The 25,261-nt window shown below is 42.1% G+C and overlaps 1 protein-coding gene across 1 annotated transcript in view; it reads left to right on the top strand.

Moving 5' to 3' along the window:
• The window catches only part of Cand1 (Cullin-associated and neddylation-dissociated 1), a 125,469-nt gene that overhangs the window by 44,869 nt on the left and 55,339 nt on the right, over positions 1–25,261 (top strand). The window contains exons 9-11 of the mRNA XM_080274709.1: positions 1,454–1,614; positions 16,228–16,433; positions 16,731–16,885. Coding sequence (XP_080130835.1) covers positions 1,454–1,614; positions 16,228–16,433; positions 16,731–16,885 — 522 coding nt within the window. The remainder of the gene's footprint in view (positions 1–1,453; positions 1,615–16,227; positions 16,434–16,730; positions 16,886–25,261) is intronic.

Genomic DNA, 25,261 nt, shown 5'->3' with positions numbered 1-25,261 from the left:
TCTAAAGCTATCCAATCAGGTCCCAGCTTTTATTATAGAGTCAAATGAAGAGTAGTATGTCCGCCATCTTTGCCTGTGAGTGAGTGAATATCGGGTATATGCTATATATTATCCTTTTTAGCAAATTTATAAGTGAAATAGCTAATTTATATATACAGGATGTCCACCGGTAAATGAGTATTTCAGGCATAAGTTGTGATATATGACATTACATGACAGTGCTGTTTTGGGCTATTATTGACAGAAATAAATGAGCGTGGACGTGCTACATATGCCCCAAGTGAAACAAGGGATTTTGCCCAGAATACTACCCCAGCTACCACAAGAGGCTCAAGGAATAATCTGTATGTCTTCCAGTAATATCTGTAGACCGGTATAACTTCGAATACCAGTAAGTTTCATGTCTGAACACATATTACATGAGTTGTATTTTCTTTACGTTTTTGGTCAGCATTATCGCTTGTATTTTTTGTCTGCCCATGATCATTATTCCATCTTTCTGATTTTATCTTGGCAAAGAGCAGCTTCGAAGCTTTCAAATGAAGTATTGTTACCCCATACTTTGTCTAGTATTTTGAGTGCATAAAAGAGCAAACAAAATAGTCCAGTTTCAAAGTTCCTGCCCAGTTTTTATGCACAAAATCAGATGGTGCCGCGAAATTTAAAAACGGAGTATAAGGGTTAAACATAACCAGAAAATGGATGTTATTCGTTGCATCGATAGTGAAGAGATAAAGGTATGAATACCTGCTGATTACAGCATCAGTGAATCAAAGAAGAGGAGGGGCTGAGGCAGTGGCAGCATGAGGCACCACCACACTTGCCTCATGCTGAGAGGCCCTAGTTTGCCTCTAGCCTCGGAACCCTCACCTTCACTCCTCCCACTTAAGCATTGTCGTCGGTCGGAGTAAGGTAAGACCCTTTAATATTGTTTACTTAATGTTTAATATTCTCTATTCTCAGCAATACATGCATTGAATAATTATTTGAGTGTGTGCTAGTGTTCGCTGGTTATTAGTTTGGTGTAGGTAGATGATATGTGACAATTTGCTGAGACACCAGAACCATAATTAATTTTTCCCATAAGTAATGTTATTTTAAACCATGGAATTTCTGAAGCATGGCAGTGTTCCAGAACCATACTGGTGCAGATTTGACCACCTGACTGTATTTTAAAATATTATTTTGTTCATCAGACAGTAACTTAAGATTGCATGAATCAGTATATATTAAGACCCATAACCCCACTCTAAATAATGCTATGTTTGTAGAGATTGTTTGAATTGTGAAGGTTAGTTACAGCCATCATTAACTCGTTCAGTATGAGGGGGGAGTTTTTATAAATAGTTTTATGTCAGCCAGAACAGAGTTATAAAGATCATCATCCTGGGATTGAATAGATAAAAGATGCTTTTTTAAACATTGTCGTGAGTAAAGATCTACTCTTGTACAGGTGCCAGCTCTGGTGAAATCTGTACATAGGCAAATGAAAGAGAAGAGCATCAAGACTCGGCAAGGATGCTTTGCCCTCCTCACAGAGCTGGTGCAGGTGTATCCAGGTGCCCTCACACATCACATACCAGCCCTCATACCTGGCATACAGTTTTCTCTTGGGTAAGGATATACTGTTTATATAGCTGCCTTTTTACCATTTGGTGGTAGGTGGTGGCACTCATCGTCCACTCACTTTATGTAGTGCTGTCTACTTCTTCCTACCCCTGTCTTATCCTATCTCCGTGTCTGCTCTCAACTTTTCCTACTTTTTCCTCTCTTTCCAGTCAGTTTTTAGTACTCCTCTTTCCACTTCAAGTGGCTCAGCACCAAGTGACAAGCCCAGTGGTTTCTTGTAACCCAGGAAACCGGTTAAAATGGTGAGCAGTAACCATATAACTAGATTACAGAGTGATGTGGAGCCTACTGTGGTGTCCCTGTTAACTAAATAGGGAGACACAAGTGCAGTGTCCATCCATGAACCAAACTTCCACACTGTTCCCTACACCTTGCTGTGGTGTGGCCTTGTCAGCTGCAGTGGAACATTAGTTCGCTGAACAGGACAACCCTGTAGGGGTGGTTGCTGGCCTGTGGTTCATTGGTCTGTTCAGTCATATAAAGGGGTTGATCAGCAGCAACAACATTTTACCATTAATATTTGCTACATCATAGGAGATTGTGACTGGGACATTTGCCTATCCTGAATACCCATCCTCTTACTATCACTAAGGATAGGGGAGAGGGGGGAAATTCTACAGTATTGTTTTCCAGATGTTTAAAAAAAAAAAAAAAAAAAAAAAAAAAAAAAAAAAAAAAAAAAAAAGGCAGAAATTGGAGGACTAAAATGCATACCATCCTCACATTTGTATTGTGAAAGAGATTAGATAATCTCACTTGCCAATGTTTCATACAGCCATGTGGCTCCTTCACCACAGAAAGGGATGAGATTTTTTGCAGGACTTCCTTTCCCCTGAGAGATAGAGAGAAATGTTATGGATCTTCCCCCTCTGTACAAATGTGGGAGTTTGATTCAGTATTTTTTCTTGCAGGGGGTATTCCCCCCTCCCCTCCAAAATGATGACAGTGGTAGAAATGTTTCTTGATTGCCTTGTCCGTGATCACTCCTCTTTCCCTTGATACTTGCACAGAGCAGTAACAGCAACGGTGGTGTGATACCATTATCAGTAGCATAACCTGTTTTCTAAAATATCAATTCCAATGCCTTGCTCCTTTGTGGGATCTCCCTGCTAGGGGATTGCCATGACGGAATAGTTTCCACTGCTATTTATGGTTTTAAACTGAATACATTTAAGTTTATTTGGTGTGGTGACATCATGTCCAGTTGGTGGGATCATCTATAAACGCGCTATCGAAAGCATTCCGGCGGCATTCTTTAATATCACTAAGTAGGTATATTTCGTTTGTTCTCCAATATTTTTTTGATTGAAAATCTAATGTCAATCATCAGCAATGTATGTAGTACTAAATAATATTCTTGAGAACGCAGGTATATAAGAAAATATCTCAAATCCCTGTGTCACCTCTTCGTATATACCGGTATTTTTTCCATCTTTATTGAATATTTATTGAGTGACAAAGGTGGCCAGGAACCAAACCCCCCTATTTCTTAACAATCTCATGGGAAAAATCAGTTTGTTATTCGACCAATTTGTTATTCAACTACTTTTTGTGGAACGCATCTCTGTCGAATAGAGGGGGCTCGGTGTATATATATATATATATATTTTGTTTTTTTAGTTAGTTGTTTTCCGGGGAGGGGCACTAACCCTCTACCAACCCTTCTAGTCGCCTTTTACAACAAGCAGTGATACTGGGGGAGTATTCTTGAAAAAAAACCCTGCCCCCAGGGGGGAATGAGTTATTTAAGAGGAGCCTGTGGAGTCACATTGAGAGACAGGCTGACGAATGAGAATATAAAGGAGTGTTGTGGTGTTGATGTGGATGTGATAGGAAGCGTTATGAGGAACACACTGAGGTGGTTTGGCCATGTGGAGAGGATGGAGGGTGAAAGACTGACGAAGAGAGTGTATGTGAGTAAGGTGGAGGGGGGAAGAGGGAGGGGGAGGCCGAGGATGAGATGGAGGGATGGGGTGGAGAGGTATATGAGAGAGGGGGGTGTGAGTTGGGAGCAGGACAGTGAAATGGCGGGGGACAGGGCGACTTGGAGGCGATTTGTTTGTAGCCACCCCAAACAGGATTGAGGCGTCTGGCAATAGATAGATAGATAGAATATATATATTTATATATACAGTAAAAGTCATGTAATTTGAATCGCAGGGGACTGAGGGTCTTTCTGACTTGTTTTTTTCAGACTAATGGGAGGGCCCTTTGAGAACATTAGGAATATGTACATGATCATTAAATAAACACTTAAAATGATAAGGGTTATTGTTTTACTCACTGGAAATGCAAAGAAGTGTAGATGAATAGTTGCAGGCAGGTACATCCAAGTCCAGGGGCAAGTCCAGGGCAGATAAATCCTTAGATAAAGGCCAGAAAATTTTGCAAAATTTTCTATATATTCTATTGCCAGACGCCATAATCCCGTAAGGGGTGGCCATTTGACCTTGAGTTATTTGTTTTACAGGGAGGGGCACTAACCCTCCACCAACCCACTTGTTGACACGTAGGGAGCACGTGTGGTTTGGTTATATGAAATTCGGCGTACTGGGATTTTCAGATGATTAGTGGCTGGATTGGAGGCCTTTTACTGTATATGTATATATACGGTCATCTCGTGTAAAGTGTGTGAATATGGGCGACAGCGCGTCGCACTTTATAAATTCACACTTTGTGAAGCATAGGATCTCATGTTAAAATGGCTTGATGGGCGACACATCCTGAATTTTCGTATATTGATTCATCAATACCAATGCTGGGAATGCTACCAATAAAAAGTAGTGGCGCTCCCAATATCATTACTAGCTCGAAAAAGTAGTGGCATTACTGGTTTCGCTACTTGATACAAAATGTAGCGGCACTCCCACTCCTTCTCCCACTACTTTGGATAAGAAAAAGGTACACGAAGGAAAGGTTAACAAAAATCTGTGATATAGCAGTACACTGTATGCTGTTTTGATAATATTAGTCAGTCTGAGTGGTTATGTTGTGTACCAGTAATGTCAGTATATACTTATACTGAAAATAAAAAAAATCACATACATGTCGGTGTCACTTTAACAAAGCTTAGAGCCGAAGGTACAGGAAAAAGCTATTTACTGTATAATGTAACAAATATTCTTTTACACTGTTACCTAGTATACCTATTGAAACTAACATACATAAATAAAAGGCAGAAACATGTGGCCTATCATTGATACATATTATATAGATTTATTATATTTTCAATGATACCTATTTAAGATATGTACAAAAGTGAACGTAAAAATGAACTGGGGCTTTCTTTTAATGGCTATTTATACAATAGCATTGTTTTTTCCATAACTTTAAACTGAAAGTAACATTCTGTTACGAAATAATAACATAGTAAAAATTACTCTGAAAGAGAGAGTGAGGGAGAGAGCGGGAGTTAGAGACGGGGATAGTTAGAGGTTGTGTGTGTGTGTGTGTGCATGTGTGTGTGTGTGTGTGTGTGTGTGTGTGTGTGTGTGTGTGTGTGTGTGTGTGTGTGTGTGTGTTAGCACTGCGTGCATCTGGCTGACATCCTTATTTATCTTGAGGAAAGCAATCTTTTCAAAATTTGAATCAGACATGCTAGGTCGTTTCGATTGCAGTATATATTTTCCTACAGAAAAGACTCTCTACAGCAGCACTAGAAGGAATTGCAGTGTTAAGTGCAATGAACACTGATTTAAAACTCTGATGGAAAGCTATCACAGTCAATATTTAATGATCCAGTAGGGGGACTGCTGAGAAATAGGGTCAGTTCATTTGAACTCTGTTGAGCTTGATGAGTATTCTCTCTTATTTTAAACACCCAAAGAAATCATGGTGTCATTATCACTGAATAAAGTAGCGAGGATCGCGGTAACACGTGAGTACGGCCAAAAAGTAGCGGCGCTCTCAGTTCCGCTACTGGCTAAACAAAGTAACGGCGTTACCACCATCGCTATTAAAATAATAGCGGCGCTATTCCCAGCTTTGACCAATACCTACCCGTAACTGAAATGCAAAAGGAAAACTTACGATAGAAACATGCAATAGTAGTTCTGTATATTTATTATGAAAATTCAAGACCTTACTAGCATTGTACAGAGGATAGATAATGCGAATTGTTGTTGTGGTAGCTGAGGCTGAACCCTGGAAACTGAATCAAAACACTCAACAGCTACTCTGCACTTTCACTCTCATCACTTCTGGATTCCCCCCCCTTTCCCCCCCAGTTTATTGGCTCATAGCCTTTGGTTCCTTCTTTCTTGCATTAAAAGAAAAAATAAAAGATAATCCACCATTTCCACCCTCAGTACTCTTTCATGTGAAAAATCCTTTTGGTAATGAATCATTCTGAATCATTACCGATCAGGTTTTTGGTAATTAATCATTCTGAATCATTATCGATCGAATTTTTAGTAATTAATCGTTTTGGATGATTACCGATCAATTTTTTCATTACCAAATTGCCTCACATTTGGTAATGTAAAATACCAAATGGCAACCCTGGTGACAATTGCATCAGTGGTTAATGAATGCTCTTTAAGCACAATATTGTGTGACCAGATTTATACAATGCACGTCTTAGTTTGCACTAGGTTAGGTGCTGCATGTTGCTGCTCCAGGAAACCCTCAAAGTCCAGGTCAGACACTACAGACATTATGTCATCATCCTGTTGCTGTGGCCACCACTCACACACACACCAGCTGCATCCCACCATACATACTCACCAGCCCCACCCTTACCCATTACACGTTACAAATTATGCTCACCAGTTGCGAGAGAATACCGTACTTGCCTCAATTTTTCATGCCTGTTGCGCATTGCAAGTAACAAATGCATTTTCTAAATAATTACTGTATTGTCAGACCCCGTCACACATTAGGCGAGATGCACTTTGCGAAGGCGCACTTTGGGCGAGATTTTTTTTTTTTTTTTTTTTTTTTTTTTTTTTTTTTAAAAATGAGGAAGAAGGAACCAAAGGCCGCGAGCCCACAAAATTGTTCCTTTCAAGAGAAAAACAAAATACAAGTGAGAGCCAAATTCAAGATCTGATCATTTTGAGATGCCTGGACACACTGCGTTTGAAAGACTGGAGATCATAGGAAGCAGGAAATACGGACAGAGGGAGACAGTTCCAGAGTTGACCTGTTGCATATATGATGGACTGGGAGGAACGGTTAATTCTTGCATTAGAGAGTTGGACAGAAAAGAGGATATAGGGATGTGTGTGTGTGTGTGTGTGTGTGTGTGTGTGTGTGTGTGTGTATATGTATTTACAGTAAAACCTTGATATAACGGACTTCAATAGACTGGAATTCGCTTTTATCGGACTCGAGGAACTACCGGACTAAATTCCTATAAATCAGAAAAAGTCCGATAAAGCCAGAAGCAGTCCGGACTACCTGACCACTTCAGGTATGCTCACCACAGTAAGGTAAATAATCTATCTATCTATCTATTGCCAGACGCCATAACCCCGTAACGACATGTTTATGAGTGTACAGTACAGTATTATTATATATATTGTACTATTTGATTAATGTAGTGAAGATATAACACAGTACAGTACCACAAGGGTAGTCAAAACAGTTTAAAAACGCTCATACGATCTGGACTAATGTCTGATATATCAGAAAACGTCCGGATTAGCAGGGAGAAGTCCGGATGTCGCTTTTATCGGAGTTTCGCATTTTTCGGACTGGCTTGGCCCCCAATTAGTCCGTTATAGTGAGGTCTTACTGTATGTATGTACATATAAAGTTCATTTATCAAGGTGACACAGCCACCAGACAGAGTAAAAATGAATATAGAGTAGTTTTTGTTTTTGTTCTGTTATGTTTTATATTAGTGAATGAAAATATTTAATGCAGTATTTATCAAGGCATGCAGTATAAACCCTCAAAATTTTTAAGTAAAATTTTAAACATGTACGATTGTTAGATATCCACTAAACAAATTTTAGTATAATTTGAACCTGGGGTTGCTATTGTTCCCCAAATAAACTAGAACTATATCATTAGCCTTTCCCCCTAGTTAGTTCAGTATCAAGAGTTTACTGTACTCACTTATGATTTGTGGACACAAAGTGTTTCACTCCTGGTGAATTTAGTGAAGTCCTATATTAGAACCCTGATGCTGCTGCTTCTAGTACATTCATCTATCTTTTTATAGCCAGACATCTAAATCCTGTAAGGGGTGGCCATAAAGGAATTGCCTTCATGTTGCCCAGTCCCTTGCCATTTTGCTGCATTCCTTCCAATGTACCCCCCTCCCTATCTCATATACCTCTCTACTCCATCCCTTCATCTTATCCCCAGTCTCCCCCTCCCTTCCCCCCCCTCCACCTCACTCACATACCTCTCCTAGCCAGTCACACACTCTCCATCCTCTCCACATGGCCAAACCACCTCACTATATTTCTCCTAATGCATTCCATCACATCCACATCCAGACCACAATTCTTGTTCACCTCCTCTTTATTCAGTGTGTCTCTCCATGTAACTCAACATGCTCCCCTGAAATAACTCATTTCCACTGCTCGTACTCTTGACTTGTGTCCTTCCAACAAGGACCAAGTTTTACATCCATACATTACAGTGGGGATCACAATACTGTCATGCAGCTTTTTTTTTTTTTTTTTTCCCCCAAACCTCCATCCTTACTCATCATACTATCCAAGTGCAGTCGGACCTTCCATTATGCGCAAATATGGTCGAAAATGCGCACCGCATTTTTGAAAATCCACATAATTCAGATACTATAATCAGTGCAATAAATAGAATATGGTCGACATCCTCCCCAGGCAGCACATTTTCACTACATTTTACTCATCTTTTTATACATGCATATACATTTTACAGACTTGTAGTATATTTGTTACAAAAATAACTATAGTAAATAAGAAAAAAAAAAAAAGTCAATCGTTGCATTCGTGTATATTTGTTACAAAAGTTAACTATTGTAAATAAGAAAAATAAAAACAAGTAAAATGTTGCATTCGTGTTACAAAAAGTTAACCATACTGTAGTAAATAAGAAAAAATAAAACAAGTCAAATGTTGCTTTCGTGCTGCAAAAAGTTAACCATAGTTAAGAAAAAAACAAGTCAAACATCGCATTCATGGGCTGGCGGGTCTGACGTGGGGCTACTGGGGCCCCGTGGGGCTTTGATCGTCATCATTATCGCTGTCGCTGCCATCCACAGAAACCCCTTCACATTCTTGATGGATGGCTGCTTCATTAATAAATCCCTCAAAATCCAGTTCAGAGATGTCATCATCAGAGTCCATAGGGTTGTTGGTTGATGGGCGAGGGTCGTCAGGGTTGGCAAGGACGCTATCGGTTGGTATCGGTTTGGGTCGTTATTAGTTGCTGTGTCCTCTTGCTTACTCCTTCTTGGTACAAATCTGCAGAATAACGAATGAGCTTGTCAAGGCCCTGACATATCTCCTCCGTTCGAAGCTGGTCAGGATTGTTGCTGCTTGTAGTGTCCTTGAGCTGGTCAGCACTAGACAAGATGTTTGCTAGGTGAGGCATGGTTAGGCTATCTTGTTGATGTAGTTGTTCTGGTTCTGGTCCATTTTCACTTTCACTAGTCAGTCTATCTTCCTCATCAATCCGTTGCATAGCTGTCACGGCAGTTTCTGGTTCTTGTTCTCGGATAATCTCCGGGACTTCCTCTGCTATTATGTCGTGGCAACCAGCAACGGCTTGTGCGGCCACCAACGCTGCCCTCTCTGCTTCTGCTACCTGTTGCACCCGGCTACCTGGCTTCTGGGGGCAGAGGTGCAGGACTAGAGAATGCCAGGCATGGGTCACTGTTGCTTCACTGATGTCATTCCATGATGCCACTAAAAACTCTACAGCATTTTTTATTGTGAACTGTTGCCAGAACTGCCGCACAGTCATTTCTGAGGCAATTTGTTCTTCTTCCGGTGCTTGGGTGAGGTCTGGCAATTCTTCAGGTAGAGGATCGTCAACATCCAAGTCCCCATACAGGTCCTCTGCCTCGATCTGGCAAAGTTCTTCATTTTTCTCAGTTTTAGCCCTTAAATAATCAAACAGTCGGGTGTGGTAGAAGTTTATCACATTCGCAATTATTTCTTGGTTGAGAGGTTGAACTAATGACGTCGTGTTGGGTGCCACAAAGAGGATTTTCACATCTGGGTGAACATTGGTGAGATAGTGGGGGTGACACGGCGCATTATCCATGATCAATAGGACCTTGAATGGTATGCCAAGCTGCCGGCATTTCAGACGTGCATGAGGCACAGCATGATCATTCAACCAATCCTTAAGAATTGTAGAGGTCGTCCATCCATTTGATGATTGGTACCAGTAGAAGTCAGTGTTGGAATCCATGCTTCGGATGTTGTTATAGCAACGTGTGTGTTTGGGTGTGTGCATTATGACTGGCTTCATTTTGCAACTCTCTGATAAATTGAGAGTAAACATGATGGTGAACTGAGATTTATCCAGTTTTGTGCCTTGTGCTTGCTTTTGTTGACGGGCAATGTAGGTGGAACGTGGCATAGCTTTCCAATATATTCCAGATTCATCACTGTTGAAAATCTGATCTTTTGTGTAGCCCCCTTTTTCTGTTATACCTTTTAGAATGTTAGGGAATGAGTCAGCAGCATCGGTATCTGCCCTGCCACGTTCACCTCTTAATTTCACATTTTTGAACCCCTTGCGTTGTAAAAAAATTCATCAGCCAACTGTTTGATGCTTTAAAGGGTTTTGCAGGAGGGTTCTTTGCTCTCTTAACTCATTAGCTCCCAGAGTTCCTGCGCGTGGGATTCTGCCGGAAGCGTGCTGGGTGTGCCACCCTCCATCTATCGGCTCATAGTCGCGAAGGTCATAGGTCCCTACCCCAGGGATCCCATTTTTATATTTTGAAAATTCCCAGTTCCGTCCTATTTTGAGGACACTGGGAGCTAATGGCTTAAAGAAACTGACAGATTTGCCAGTGTTTAACTCATTAGCTCCTAGAGTTCCAGCACGAGGGATTCCGCCGGACGCATGCTGGCCGTGCCACCCTCCGCCTATTGGCTCATAGTTGCAAAGCTCATAGGTCCCTACCCCGGGCTTCCCTTCTTTATTAAATTTTGAAAATGCCCAGTTCCGTCCTATTTTGAGGACACTGGGAGCTAATGGGTTAGCCCATTAGCTCCCAGTGTCCTCATTAACACCTTTGCTTGATCACGAATATGGTGCCCATCCAACAGCACTCCTTCCTTCTCATTTGTGTTGATGTGATAAGCTAGGTAGTGTTCCATATGAATAAGCACTGTGTTGGTGAAATGATTGCGACCATTGAATTGAGCGCCTCCTTAAGTCTTGGCTGTTAACATGAGTTTATCAGCATTCTTGAAAATCAGCCTTATGGTTGACTCACCCAAACCAAACTCCTGACTGATATTACAATTTCTTTTTCTTGCTTTCTTCATTTCAATAACCTTCAGTTTAGTTTCTAAATTAATCTTCTTGTTCTTCTTGGCAGGTGGTGGTGCCATAGTGAGAATTCACAATTCAGTGAATACAGTGTATATTCGTAACACGTGAATTATGCCTGGTAGACCTGAACAATGCGAGAGCGTTTGAATACTGAGCAGAAGGGGACGCCTAGAATAAGGTGACCTGAGTCCTGCTTTTCTATCCATCCATCCATCATCCAATCCTACATTGCCCCATGAGGAGTGTAGGAGCCTGGGGCTAGGCAATTGGCCACGACATTTAAGATGAGAGTGACCAGCTGCACTCATCCCTGGGTGGCATTACATCCCTTGTAAAACCATCCCTTGGATATAAACCTTCACCTGCTCTGTTCGATTGGAGCGCAAAAATTACCCACTAAGCCAGCAGATGCCAAACTTTGGTTATATGGTTACCACCCAGTGTAGTAAATGGTTTCCTGGTGTACAGGAAACCATTTGGCTTGTCACTCAGTGTAGAGTCACCCACAGGCAGAAGGAAGGGGAAAGAATGAAGGAATAAAAGACAGAATTGGGAGTGTAAAGTTACCCATAGGCAGAAGGTCAAGGAAAGAATGAAGGAAAAGAAGACAGAAAAGGATGGAAGGAAAGAAGGATGGAGCAGAGTAAAGGGCAGACACCCTACAGCGGCACTACATTGAGTGAGTGGATGGTAATTGTGTCTAAAATATCCTGCTTTCTGTGCACATTATCTTAAATTTCCCGCTGTTTGAAAATTACTGTTACATTAGTTATAACTTGACCTTCTTTTGTGAAATTATAATAAATTAGTAAAATTATGAATTATCCAAACAGAATGAAATACTGAACCATCTGGTCATGTTATGTATTCCATCTGCCTCTTAAAGTAGTACGGAATGTAAGTGGAATGGCTCAGTCTTTCCAGACGTGCCAGCACAATTTAAAAATACAAGCACAATACGAAAATTATTTAATTGTATTTTTTGGGATGGTGCCCGCTTAATCGGTGAATCGCACAATTCATATGTGCATTTTTCAAGGATGCACTGTTCTTAATTGCACTTACATATTCCATTTCCTCACTATCCAGCCTAATTGTGCATTCAGTGACTTTATTTCTCTCGAAGACTACAACTTTACTCTTCCCTATATTCACCTTTAGATTTCGTTTCTTACATACTCTCCCAAACTCATTCAACAAGCCTCGCAGTTCCCCTTCGTTGTCACTTGACAGTACTGTACAGAATCATGTGCAAACAACAGAACAGGGAAGTTTAGAAACAATGCCCTCTCTCATTAGGGCTGCTGCAACACATGCTGCCCTATGTTGTATCTCTTTTATAACTCCATCCATACACAAGTTGAACAACCATGGGGACATGACACATCCCTGTTTCAGTCTAACATTAAACTGAAAAATCACATAGTTCACCATCTATACACACTTCAGCCCTAGTGCCCTCATACATATTCTTCATGGCATTCAACAGCTTCCCATGCACTTCATGTATTTTTACTATTTTCCACATTTGCTTTCTATCCACTTTGTCTTATGCTTTCTCCAAATCCATGAAGGGAGCATAGAATTTCAATCCCTTCTCTAGAAACTTTTCCAATAAACAGCTTAGGATGAATATCTGATCTACACAGTCACTTCCCTTCCTGAAACCTCTCTGTTCTGAGAACTAATTTCTGTGTTATATCCCTAACTCTATCAATAAGTATCCTTCCACACCTCTTTCCCACTACACTAAGAAGACGAATGCCCCTGTGATTACCACACGCTTCTCTTTCCCGTTTTTCTTTGTCTATCTATCTATATACCTAGGCTGCTTCCCCCAAGAAAAGGGAGGTAGCCGAGACAGGACAACACAATCCCAATTTTCTCATCCACTCAAACACATTCATTCACATCTTAGCCCCAAAGGGGAGAAGGGACAGATCCTCACCGAACCACACCACATGAGGGTCAACTGCGCAGTGTAATCAGTGACATCCGCAGCTGGGCCCAACAGCAGAGCTGGTTTACCCCTGCCACTTCATAATAGACCCATCCCCTTACCTGCACCTGACCTGACTAGCTGATCAGATCAAATGCGGGAAAATATCCCCTCAGGGCTATGTCATCATTTATTCATTCACAATTTCTCTCCATTTATTTGTCATGCACAGCCACTCTTCCTTGCTCAACGGACATCCCTCTCGTATCCAACACTCTCTTCACACTGTCCATCCATCCTATTTGTGGTCTCCCCCTCAGCCTTACACCTCTCACATCAAATCTAGTTATCTTTTTCACCTATCGCTCATTATCCATTCTCTCCATATGCCCAAACCATCGCAACACCCTCTGCTCAACTCTACCAGCCATCTCCCGAACAACTCCAGTTCTCCTTCACACTTCATCATTTCTCACTCAATCCATACGCGTCACTCCACACATACTCCTCAGACACCTCATCTCCATTACATTAAAACTTTTCCTCTCCGCTACACCTATATTCCATGTTTCAGCCCCATATAATGCAGTCGGTACCACAACACCCTCATACAGTCTTCTCTTTACATCCATTCTAAGCGAACGACATCTAAACACTTTTCATTCCTCCCAGCACCTTTCCTACTTCATTCATTCTAAACTTCAATTCTGCATCTATTCTTCTATCCACAGCAACATGTGACCCTAAATACTTAAAACACTCTACCTCCTCAAGCAACTCACCATTCAAAACTATATTCATCCTCCCACCATCTACCAACCTTGTACATTTCATCACTTTACTCTTATTCTCATTTACTTTCAATTTCCTGCTTTCACACACCCTTCCAAACTCCCCTACCTACTTTCTCAATCTCTCCTCTGAATCAGCCACCAGTGCAGTATCATGTGCAAACAGCAGCTGGTTCAGATTCCACTCTCTACCATCAACATTCACCAGACTCAGACCTCCACCTTAAACTCTTGCATTCACCTCCCGTACAACACCATCCATATAAATATTAAACAACCAAGGTGACATCACACATCACTGCCACAGCCCCACTCTCATGGGAAACCAATCACTCACAGTATTTCCCACTCTTACACACGCTTTACTATTTACATAAAAACTTTTCACCCCTTTTAGTAACCTACCATCAAGTCCATACAATCTTAAAACAGTCCACAAAGCCTCCCTATCAATTCTATCATACACTTTCTCTAAATCCATAAATGCCCAAAACACATCCTTGCCTTTCGCCAAATACTTTTCGCACACTTATCTCACAGCCAACACCTGATCCATGCATCCCATCCCTCTCCTAAAGCCACACTCCTCATCACCAATCACTCCCTCTGTACCCTTTCTAACTCTCTTAATTAACACTCTGCCATACACCATACCTGCAACACTCAACAGACTTATACCCCTAAAGCTAGTACATTCATACTTATCACCCTTACCTTTATACAATGGGACCACACAAGCACATTCCCAGTCAACTGGCACCATACCTTTCACAAAGCACACATTCAATAGTCCAACTAACCAGTCAACAATAGTTGCTCCACCACCCTTCAGGCATTCCACAGCACACCCACCCATACTTGCAGCTTTCCCTTTTTTCATCTCCTTTACTGCCTCCTGCACTTCCTCCTTCGTAATCAAAGAATCATTCAACTCTCTCAACACATTTATTCCTTGCACCCTTCCATCCACCACAATCTCAGCCACCCTTTTCTCTTCTACATTGAACAATCTTTCAATATACCCTGCACATCTCTTCCTTACTGCATCCATCTCACTTAACATCCTTCCATCCTCTGCTTTTACTCAGTCTTCCTTCCCAGACTCTCCCTTTCGCACCATTTTCACCACCTTCCAAAACATTTTCTTACTCTGTTGAAAATTTTCAGTCAACCGCCTACCTTACCTCTCATCTGCTGCCACTTTAGCATCATGCACAGCCCTTCTCGCCCTATTCCTCTTTTCCTTATACCTCTCATATGACACCTCATCCTTCCTCTGCAGCCACACTTCATATGCACGTCTCTTCTCAGCCACGGCCATACTTACTTCCTCGCACCACCATTCACTTCCTTTTCTTACACCACCACCCACACGTCTCACACCACACACCTCTTCCGCATTCCCCACCACAGCACTCTAAACAACTGCCATTCTCCTGATCTTTCACTGCATTCCACTCATCTTTCAATTTCTGATACTCTATCATTTTCTCTCTTTTATCTAACTCACTCACTTTCAAAACCTCCCTGCCACACCTTTGTACAAGGGAATAATTATACCCAACTTCCAATCCTTCAGGACTCCTCCATCCTCCCAGGCCGATCTGGACTTCTTCACATCCACTCCACTACTATCTCTCCCCCGTGCTTCAGCATTTCATTACACACCCTATCAACTTGGGGGGCTTTCTCCAGTATGACTCTTCATTGCATCCACTACTGCCATCCTACTGATCTCTTCCTCCCTTCTCATCTGTCTCCTCCCAGCCATTCCCCCAACCACATATACTAGCATTACTTTCATTCTCTGTGTTTAACAGTTCCTTAAAGTGTTCTGTCCACCAACTCACTTTTTCTCTTTTCTCTAGAAATCTGCCATTTTTATCTTTCACTCCCTTATTACCATCTGTGTTACAGTGTTTTACACTCCTAACCTCTTATGTTTAACAATTCCTTAAAGTTTTCTCTCCATCTACTCACTCTTTCTCCCTTCACTAGGAGTCTGCCATTTTTATCTCACTCCCTTACTACCTTCTGTGTCACCCTGTTTTACTCTCTTAACCTCCTTCCAGAACATTTTCTTACTTTTCTTCTGGTACATGCTGTCTTTATTATTGAAAGAAGAAAGAGCAAGGATCCCAGGTTGAGCCTGTATAACTTATCCTGTATGAAAAAAACTCACCTCCTATCTTTACCTCCTGTCTTGACAGTGCCTTCTACTTATCTCATTCAACACAATTATTTTCCTCATGTATGCATTGCATTTTCTGGATTCCTTGAATGCCACACTATTATGTATGTTTTTGTGATTTTCATCCTTTATTATGAGTACTGTTGTGCAGTTTGGCTTGATCATGTCTCATCCTGATATATTTTCATTTTCTACCAGGAGTCATTTCATGTTTGTATTTTCAGTGACAAGAACAGCAGTAGTAACATGAAAATCGACACCCTGGCCTTTGTGCATTGCCTCCTAGTTCACCACAGTGGTGAGGTGTTCCATCAGCATGTGGGGCAGCTGTTACCTCCAGTAGTCACATGTGTGGCTGACCCCTTTTACAAAATCACCGCAGAGGCCCTGCTTGTATTGCAACAGATAGTTAAAGTCATCAGACCACTTGGTGAGGTTCTTTAGTTCAGACCATTTAACTGTTTTTTCATATGTTCTTAATGGAAATGTTTCTTACCAGTGCTTATGCAGTATTTCCAAAGTTCGTAAGATTGAGTGCTGTTTAACTTAACGTGCTAGATGGCTTGAAGAGGAAGCTGCTGTAGTAGTATAATTTTTCAGTTTCATTTTCTTTTCAGTCAGTCTTAGTATGTCACCTTCATTGAGTATATAATTATTACCTGATATTTGCTTGTTCTGTGAGTCCTTTTTGGTTGAGGCATGCCAGTAAACCCATTTTAATTTTCAGACCTGGCATCCTCTTTTGACTTTACACCATATACTGGTGACTTGTATCACTGTACACTGGCAAGACTTCGTGCTGCTGACCTGGACCAAGAGGTTAAGGAACGAGCTATTGCCTGCATGGGACAAATTATCTCACACCTTGGTGACCATCTTCAGGTATGCCAAGTATAACAAATATCCTTAGTGATGAGTTACTGGGTCTGTATCTTCTCTGATACAAGGGATGATGATAGATCTGCGCTGACCTATATCTCTTCACAATCACTCCATTCTTAACCCCAGAAGTACTAATCTCATCGATAGGGCTTTTTGCGCAATTTCTTAAAAGGACGAGCAACACCGATCGTGCAACATCCACAAAAAACTGGCGGTAGCTGGCTCCACCCCAACTGTGATGCAGATGGCTTCTAACCAATCAGAACTAAGTGTTGGACACACTAGATGGGGGAACCACCCTTGTACTCAGGCAGTTGGGGGTGTACCCCCCACCTCCCTCTCACCACGTCCCTCTACCCCATTACCTTGTTGCTACCCTACCTCCCACCGCTCTGACCACCACCACCACCACCACCACCACCACCACCACTCCCACATCCTCCTAATGCATTCCCCCCTCCAATGTGGATCCCCCAATGACTGGGGGAGGGTATTTTCCCCCTACTCTCCCTCCATGTCCCTGTACTCCACTGGGGCCCTTCCTTTGTGTCCTGTGGTGATCTCCTCCCATCCCTCCATCCCCATACTCCCTCTCCTGGCCTTACCACCTCCCACCACCACCACCACCACCACCACCAACTCCCCACGCCAACCCCTACCCTCACTTCCTCCCCCCTGCATGCAGTATCTTTACCTCCCCAGCCTCGAATATTGCGTATTTTTTATGCTTTATGGCACGTGTTTTTGAATCATTACCTGTAATTTATTCATGTCTTTGCATACAGATATGCACATCACAATTATTTTAGCTGTCTTTATTCGAAACCCACTCGAAAAAGAAATTTTATTTTATGCCAACGTATGAAAAACATGTTGGAGCCTTCAAAAACGAAACGAGATGAAAAGAAAACTATCTAAAACATGTTGGAGCCTTCAAAAACGAAACGAGACGAAAAGAAAACTAGCTAGATTTGACAGCTCGGAGGGGAGGGGAGGAGGGAGGGGAGATTAAGAGAGAGGAGGGAAGGAAAGGGAAGGGGAGGGAGGGGACTGGAGGAATGGGGAGGGGAGAATAATTTTTACTATTAATCATATTTTTATTGGGGGGGGAGGGGTTCATGACCATTTTCCCTAGCAAGATTTGACAGCTCGGCGGGGAGGGGAGGGGGGAGGGGAAGTTAGGCAAGGGGAGGGGAGGGAGGGGATTGGAGGTATGAGGAGGGGAGGATAATTTGTACTGTTTATCATAATTATTTATTGGGGGGGTTTGTCACCATTTTATTTTTTTCTAAACACATTACAATGGTTTATAACATCAATACACACCAAAAAAAATTGATTTTGGTGAGATTTGTACGTATTTTTGTTAAGAAAACAGGTGCGAGCGACGTATTTTCTTTCTTGCCGGGGCCGTGACAGGTAACTATTATAAACTTTGACGGGCCATAGCTCGGTAACTATCAGGTCTAGGAGGGTGGGGTTTGCGTTTTCAGGTGTGTAAATTCAAGCTCTATAAATTGGGCATAAAACTTTTAACCTTCGAGAAAGTTGAAAAATAGGCCTGTTTTTGTGTCCTGGAGGGCAGTTGAGGCTGGAAAATTGCGTACCCTAGGGGTTAAATTTAATTTTTATGGAGTTATAAATTCGCATGGCCATGTGGAATGTGTGGTGTGAATGAGGAGAGCAAGAGGATGGAAGTGGTGAATGTGTTCAAGAGTGTGAGATATGTCATGATGGCATTGTGTGAAACAAAGATGAAAGGGTGTGAAGTGGAGGAGTGGGAGGGTGTAAGGTGTGTGAGGTCGGGCATCAATGGTCAAGGAAGATGCAAGGAATGAGTTGCTTTGTTGATGAATGAAGTGTGGCAGAGTGAAATGAGAGGTTACAAATGTGTCAGCTCGAGATGCATGAATGCCTAGATCAAGTTTGAGAAAGTGAAAGTGGCTGTGATTGTAGCATATGCACAATGTGATGACAAGAGTGAGTGAGAGAAAGACATGTTCTGGGATGAGCTGGATGAAGGAGTGGGAGAAATGCCCAGGAGCTAGAAAGTGATCGCAATGGGCATTATGAATGGAAGACTAGGCACTGGTCCTGAGGGTAATGAGTTGTAATGGAGTGCCAGGAGAAAATGATAATGGGAAGTAACTGAAGGATATGTGTCAGGAAAGGGGATTGTGAATTTGTAACTCGTATTTCAAACAAAGATGCGCATACATGTAGATTGTATGGAGCAAATGGGGATTGTGTTGAAAGAGCCTGATTGATTTTGTGCTCGTAGAGAGGTCGATGCTGGGAATGGTTGCTGATTTGAGGGCCATGAGAGGTTGATGTGGAAGTCTGTCAGATCATATGATTGTGGTATGCAAGATCAAGCTGAGAGGAGTGAGGTGGACCAGGAGAGAGAGGAGCAGTCACGAAGAAAGACTGAAAGGTGAGAAGCTGAGGATCAAAGAAATGGCAGATGAATATGGGACCAAAGTAGGGGAGGAGTTAGAATCAGTGAATTGGAATGAAATGGATCTGAACAGCCTGTGGAATGCATATAGAAACCGCTTAGTTAGGAATGCTAAGGTGGTGCGTGGTGTGGCAAGAGTAACAGCCCTAGAGAAAAGGTGCGGCAGGGTGGGATGAAGAGGTTAAGAGAGCAGTGGAGGAAAAGAGGAAGAAGTGGATAGAGTGGTTATAGGACAGGGGTTCAATTGAAATAAGAACTGAATATATTGAGTGCAAGAAGCATGTAAAGAGACCAGTGAAGAGGAAAAAGGAGGTAAATGATGATCTAGGAAGAAAAATGAATGCAAGTTACTCTGAAAATAGGAAGTTTTTGTGGAAAGGGGTGCAGAAATGTGGAAGTGACAGCTGAAAGAAATGTGAATGTGTGAAGGATGTCAATGGTAGATAATTAACCCATGGGGATGAAGTAAGGACCAGATGGAAAGAATATTTTGAAAGCCTGATGAATGGGAATAGAGCAGAGCCGGTGTAAACATGATTTGTTTTGGAGGTGTACAGAGAAGGAATGCAGTGCTAGGAAATGTGACACTCGCATAGGTGAAGAATAAACACTTACATAAATAAACACTTACATTGATATAGGTTATTGTTTTACTCACCGGAAATGCATAGAAGTGTAAATGAATTGTTACAGGCAGATACATCCAAGGGCAAGTCCAAACCAAAAAATTTGAAGAATTTCATCCTGACAAATTTAGAGTATTGGGATTTTTAGATTATTGGTGGTTGGATTGGAGGACTTTTATAATACAGTCGACCCTCTGTCTTCGCGGGGGTTAGGGGCCTGAGACCCCCGCAAAGGTCGAAAATCCGTGTAAAATTTGTGCCCCCCTAAAAACACCCCTAGCCCCCAATTTCCTTCTTTAATGAAAGAAAACCCCTGTGTACATGTCAATAAACACTTTATTAAAGTATGAAAAAAATAGTTTAATTGTGTAGGTGGATGGCCTCTCACACCGCTCGTCACAACTACACTCTCACCCTCCACCACTGTTACCAGGATTTTCCCTCCCGTAACTTGTCCAGCAATTCTACCTTCTCCAGCAGGGTCATTACCTTCTGGTGCATTGGGGTGCCTTCAGGAGATGTCTTGGCTGCTCTCTTAGGGCCTGTGGTAGATAAAATGATGGTGTCCTGGAGCGATCAGCGATTACAAGTACACACAAGCTTGGTCACAGTGAGAATGGGTTTCGGGACTTCGCCGTCAAGTCAGTTCACAGTCACAACAATAACAAGACAATTCGCCATCAGGACTTTTCGCCGTCAGGACAATTCCCCGTCATTTATTTACATACTTTAATAGTCTTTTAAATATACAGTTTTTAAAAGTGGTGGAGGTTTATTGTTTTTATAATAAATGTAGTGACATCTGTTGAGGCTCAGCCATATTTTTCCCCATGATTTGCGTCCACTATGGCCGATCAGAAGAACTCGTTGGATATTGTCATTTGAGATGAATATATACTTGTACCTCTTCAGAGTCATTTTAAAATATACCCAGAATGTTGTAGTACCAATGAAAATTAATGAAGACAGCTACGGGTGACGCTAGAATATAATTCAAAGTCGACTACAGCGAAGTAGAAACACGTTAATTATTGGCTAAAGGTGCAACTTATAAATGATATCCAAAGCCTGCGCTATTGAATGAACATAGACTTTGATAGATCCCCCTAAAAATTAGTTATTATAAGTATTAATTATTCAAAAATAAGTATATTTATAGAATGACGAGGAATCTTCCAGAGTGCGAATTGTCCTGACGGGGGATTGTCCATGTTTTGACGGCGAATTGACTTGATGGCGAATTATCTCGGAACCTGAGAATGAGAGAGCCTGCTGTGAGAGATTCAAAACAATGTGGGGGTGGCATGAGTGGCGCTGCGGGCGGTATGCAGCGTGTGGCGCGCGATTTGAATGTTTCCATTTTTCTCTGGACTTCAGAAAAGGTGATTTGGTTTCCCTGGTGACAAACCGCGAACAATCGAAACCACAAACAGGGGAACCGCGAGGACAGAGGGTCGACTGTATTAGAAAATATAGTGCAATGTATGTGCAAATTAGTATCGTCGTGATTTAAACATCCATCCATCATCCAATCCTACATTTCCCCATGGGGAGCGTGGGAGCCTGGGGCTAGGCAGTTGGTCCTGACATTTAAGATGAGAGTGACCAGCCTCACTCATCCCTGAGTGGCATTACATGAGCAATCAACCCCAACCACCTCTTGGATATAAACATTTTATAATTTTGTGCATATAGTGAATGGCTAGCGAGTAGAGGTAGGGAAGAAGATGAGAGAGAAGAGAGAGGTATATGTGAGCAGGAGAAGGGAGGTGAAGAGATTGGTGAAGGAGAGTAAAAAGAAAGTGGATGTAGAGTTTGGGAGGAATCTGAGTGTGAACTGGAGGGAGAGTGAGAAATTGTTTTGGAAGGAGGTAGTGAAAGTAAGGCAGTGTGAAAGGGGTAATAGTAGGGGAGTGAAAGATAGGAATAACAAATTGTTGGTGGAGAAGAGAGAGAAATTGAGGAGATGGAAGGAACACTTTGAGGATTTGTTGAATGTAGAGAGTGAGAGCAGTGCGAGTATAAGTGGTTGGGGAATGGCTGGGAGAAGGAGAGATGAGAAGGAGGAAGAGATCAGTAGGGTGGAAATAGTGGAAGCAATGAAGAAGATCAAGATGGGAAATGCCTCAGGAATTGATGGAGAGTGTGGTGAAATGCTGAGGTATGGGGTTGAGATTGTAGTGGAGTGGATATGGAAGTTATGTAGATTGGCTTGGGAAGAGGGAAGGGTTCCGGACACCTGGAAATCAGGTATAATTGTTCCTTTATACAAAGAAAAAAGAGAGAGAGAAGTATGTGGTAACCATAGGGGTATTTGCCTTCTTAGTGTGATTGGAAAAATATATGGTAGAATACTCATTGATAGGGTTAGGCATATAACAGAGGAGGTACTTGGAGAAGAACAAGGGGGGTTTAGGAAGGGAAAAGGGTATGTAAATCAGATATTTGTTCTAAGATGTTTAGTGGAGAAGTATCTAGAGAGGGAAAGAAAACATATGCTGCCTTCATGGACTTGGAGAAAGCTTATGACAGAATAGATAGGCAAGGTATGTGGAAGGTATTGAGAATATATGGTGTGGAGGGGAAATTGTTGAGTGCTGTGAAGAGTATATACGAAGGAGCTAGGGCTACGGTGCGAGTGGATGGTGAGCTGGGTGAGTTCTTTGATCTCGGTGTGGGACTGAAACAAGGTTGTGTGATGTCTCCATGGTTGTTTAATATATTCATGGATGGGGTTGTAAAGGAGGTGCAAGGTAGGGCAGTGGATGTGGAGGTGGCTCAAATGAATGAGGGTGAGACTTGGAAGATTCCGGTATTGTTGTTTGCTGGTGATACAGTATTGTTGAGGGAAGATGAATGGGAGTTGCAAGGTTTGGTGAATGAATTTGGGACAGTGTGTAGGAAGAGGAATCTGAAAGTTAATGTAAACAAGAGTAAAGTTATGGTGTTTGAGAAGAATGAAGTCACAGAATGCACGGTGAGGTAGGATGGCGAGGATATGGAGAATGTGAGTGCATTCAAGTACTTGGGTAGTGTGATGAGTAAGGATGGAACTTTGGGTGATGAAGTGCGTGAAAGAGTACAGCAGGGAAGGAAGGTTATTAGTTCACTGAAAGCAGTGATGAGAAATAGGGAGGTGAATAAAGAAGTCACTGCATGATAGTATTGTGATCCCAACCATGACGTATGGAAGCGAGGCATGGACCTTGTAAGAGGGGAACAAGTCAAGAGTGAGAGCAGTGGAAATGAATTACTTGAGAGGAGCATGTGGAGTGACCTGGAGGAACAGGTTGACGAATGAAGAAGTGAAAGAACATTGTGGGGTGGATGTGGATGTGGTTGAGAAGATTAGGAGGAATACACTGAGGTGGTTTGGACCTGTGGAGAGAATGGAGAATGAAGACTGACTAAAGAGGGTGTATGTAGGTGAGGTGGAGGGAGGGAGAGGGAGGGGAAGACCGAGGATGAGGTGAAGGGATGGAGTTGAGCGGTATATGAGGGAGGGGGGAATGAGTTGGGGGAGGGTAGTCAAATGATGGGTAACAGAGCGACTTGGAGGCGTTTTGTCTGTGGCCAAGCTTTGCGGGATTAGGGCGTCGGGCTATAGATAGATAGATAGTTCCTGTAGTGCAATAAGAACTTAGCCAAATAAGTGACTTTTGCTACATAAAAGTTTAGAATGTAAAAGTACCGGTATATGAAAATTAGCTAATATGAAAGTAACCTTGCAATAGACGTGCAAATAAGTGTTATGGTAATGTGGTGCAATGTATGTGCAAGTTGGTTTTGTTGTGATCATAAACTTTTTATAATTTTGTGCAATTCCTTTAGTACAGTAAGAACTTGGCCAACTAAGTGACCTTTCTGTAAAAAGATTCAGAGTATAAGAAAAAGTATGGATATAAGCCTGTTGTGAAGTAAAGACTTAGGAAAATAAGCATCTTTTATAATTATGTGAGATGCAAGAAAATAAGAACAACTGCAGTAAAAAAAAAAAAAAAAAAAAAAAAAAAAACTTGGATAACTAAGGTGACGCTGTGTGCCACAGGTGTAGCAGATGTACTTGCAGGAAGGTGATGGTGATCTTTCCCGGCAAGAAATGTGTAATAAACCATGGAAATTCATTTCTTTCTCCCGTCCCACATGCCATAGTGCGCAGTGTCACTGGAACAGCCAGAAAAATTGGGCAGATAAATTGAGCTTGCTGCAGTATGGGGGGTGATGATTCACTTCTGGCAAGTAATGTGTAATATCATCATCATCATCAAATCCTACATTGTCCCATGAGGAGTGTAGGAGCCTGGGGCTAGGCAAGTTGGTCCTGACATTAAAGATGAGAGTGACCAGCCTCACTCATCCCTGAGTGGCATTATGTGAGCAGTAAACGCCAACCACCCTTTGGATATAAACCTTCACCAGCTCAATCCGATTGGAGTGCCATAATTACCCACTAAAACACCAGGCGCCAAAATTTGGTTGTATGGTTCCCACCCAGCGTAGTAAATGGCTTCCCGGTGTACAGGAAACCATTTGGCGTGTCACTCAGCGTAGAGTCACCCACAGGCAGAAGGAAGAGGAAAGAATGAAGGAAAGAAAGACGGAAGAGGGAGTTTAAAGTTACCCGTAGGCAGAAAGACGAGGAAAGAATGAAGGAAAGAAAAACAGAAGAGGATGGAAAGAAAGAAGGCTGGAGGAATAAACTTTGGAATTTTTTTTTCTTTTTCCCATCCTGCACACTGCAGCGCAGTGTCACTCTGGAACAGCTGGAAGAACTGGACAAATAAACTGAGTTTGCCACGTGTACAGCGGGTGATGATTCATTCATGTGGTAGTGGCAGGGGTCAAGAGTGTGAAGGCCAAGTCGGGCAAGGGGGAGTGAGTATGGAATCCCCATGTGGGTAGTGCAGGCACATGGCCTGCCTGCTATTGTCACTGACTCCCCCGCTCATACATACACATCCTTGCGCAACACCAAAAGTTACCTCTACAACTCCTTCACCTAGAGACCTGGAGATTTTGCAATGGAGAAAGAAAAGATTGGTGAGTATTTTGAACTTTAATTGAAAGTTCTAGGTAGTGTAGTTACTGAGCTATAATGGGTTGAAAATTGGCAACTTCTGGAAATAAATACCCCCACACACAGGAAGGGCTTAGTGCGCAGTACCCCAGAGCATTAAGGGTTAAAGTACATTTTAAGTAATCCACGATTCAGGAAGCCTATTATACTCACAGTAATAATTTTTATCCTCGTCTTAGAATCAGTCATCGTCATCACTGTTTCATCTTCTCTTG

The sequence above is a fragment of the Coenobita brevimanus genome, chromosome 59, assembly GCF_032717465.1.
Source record: "Coenobita brevimanus isolate Jiangsu-jjx chromosome 59, ASM3271746v2, whole genome shotgun sequence".
Lineage (NCBI taxonomy): Eukaryota > Metazoa > Arthropoda > Malacostraca > Decapoda > Coenobitidae > Coenobita > Coenobita brevimanus.
Note: the sequence above shows the minus strand (reverse complement) of the source record. Positions and strands in the feature narration are given on the sequence as shown.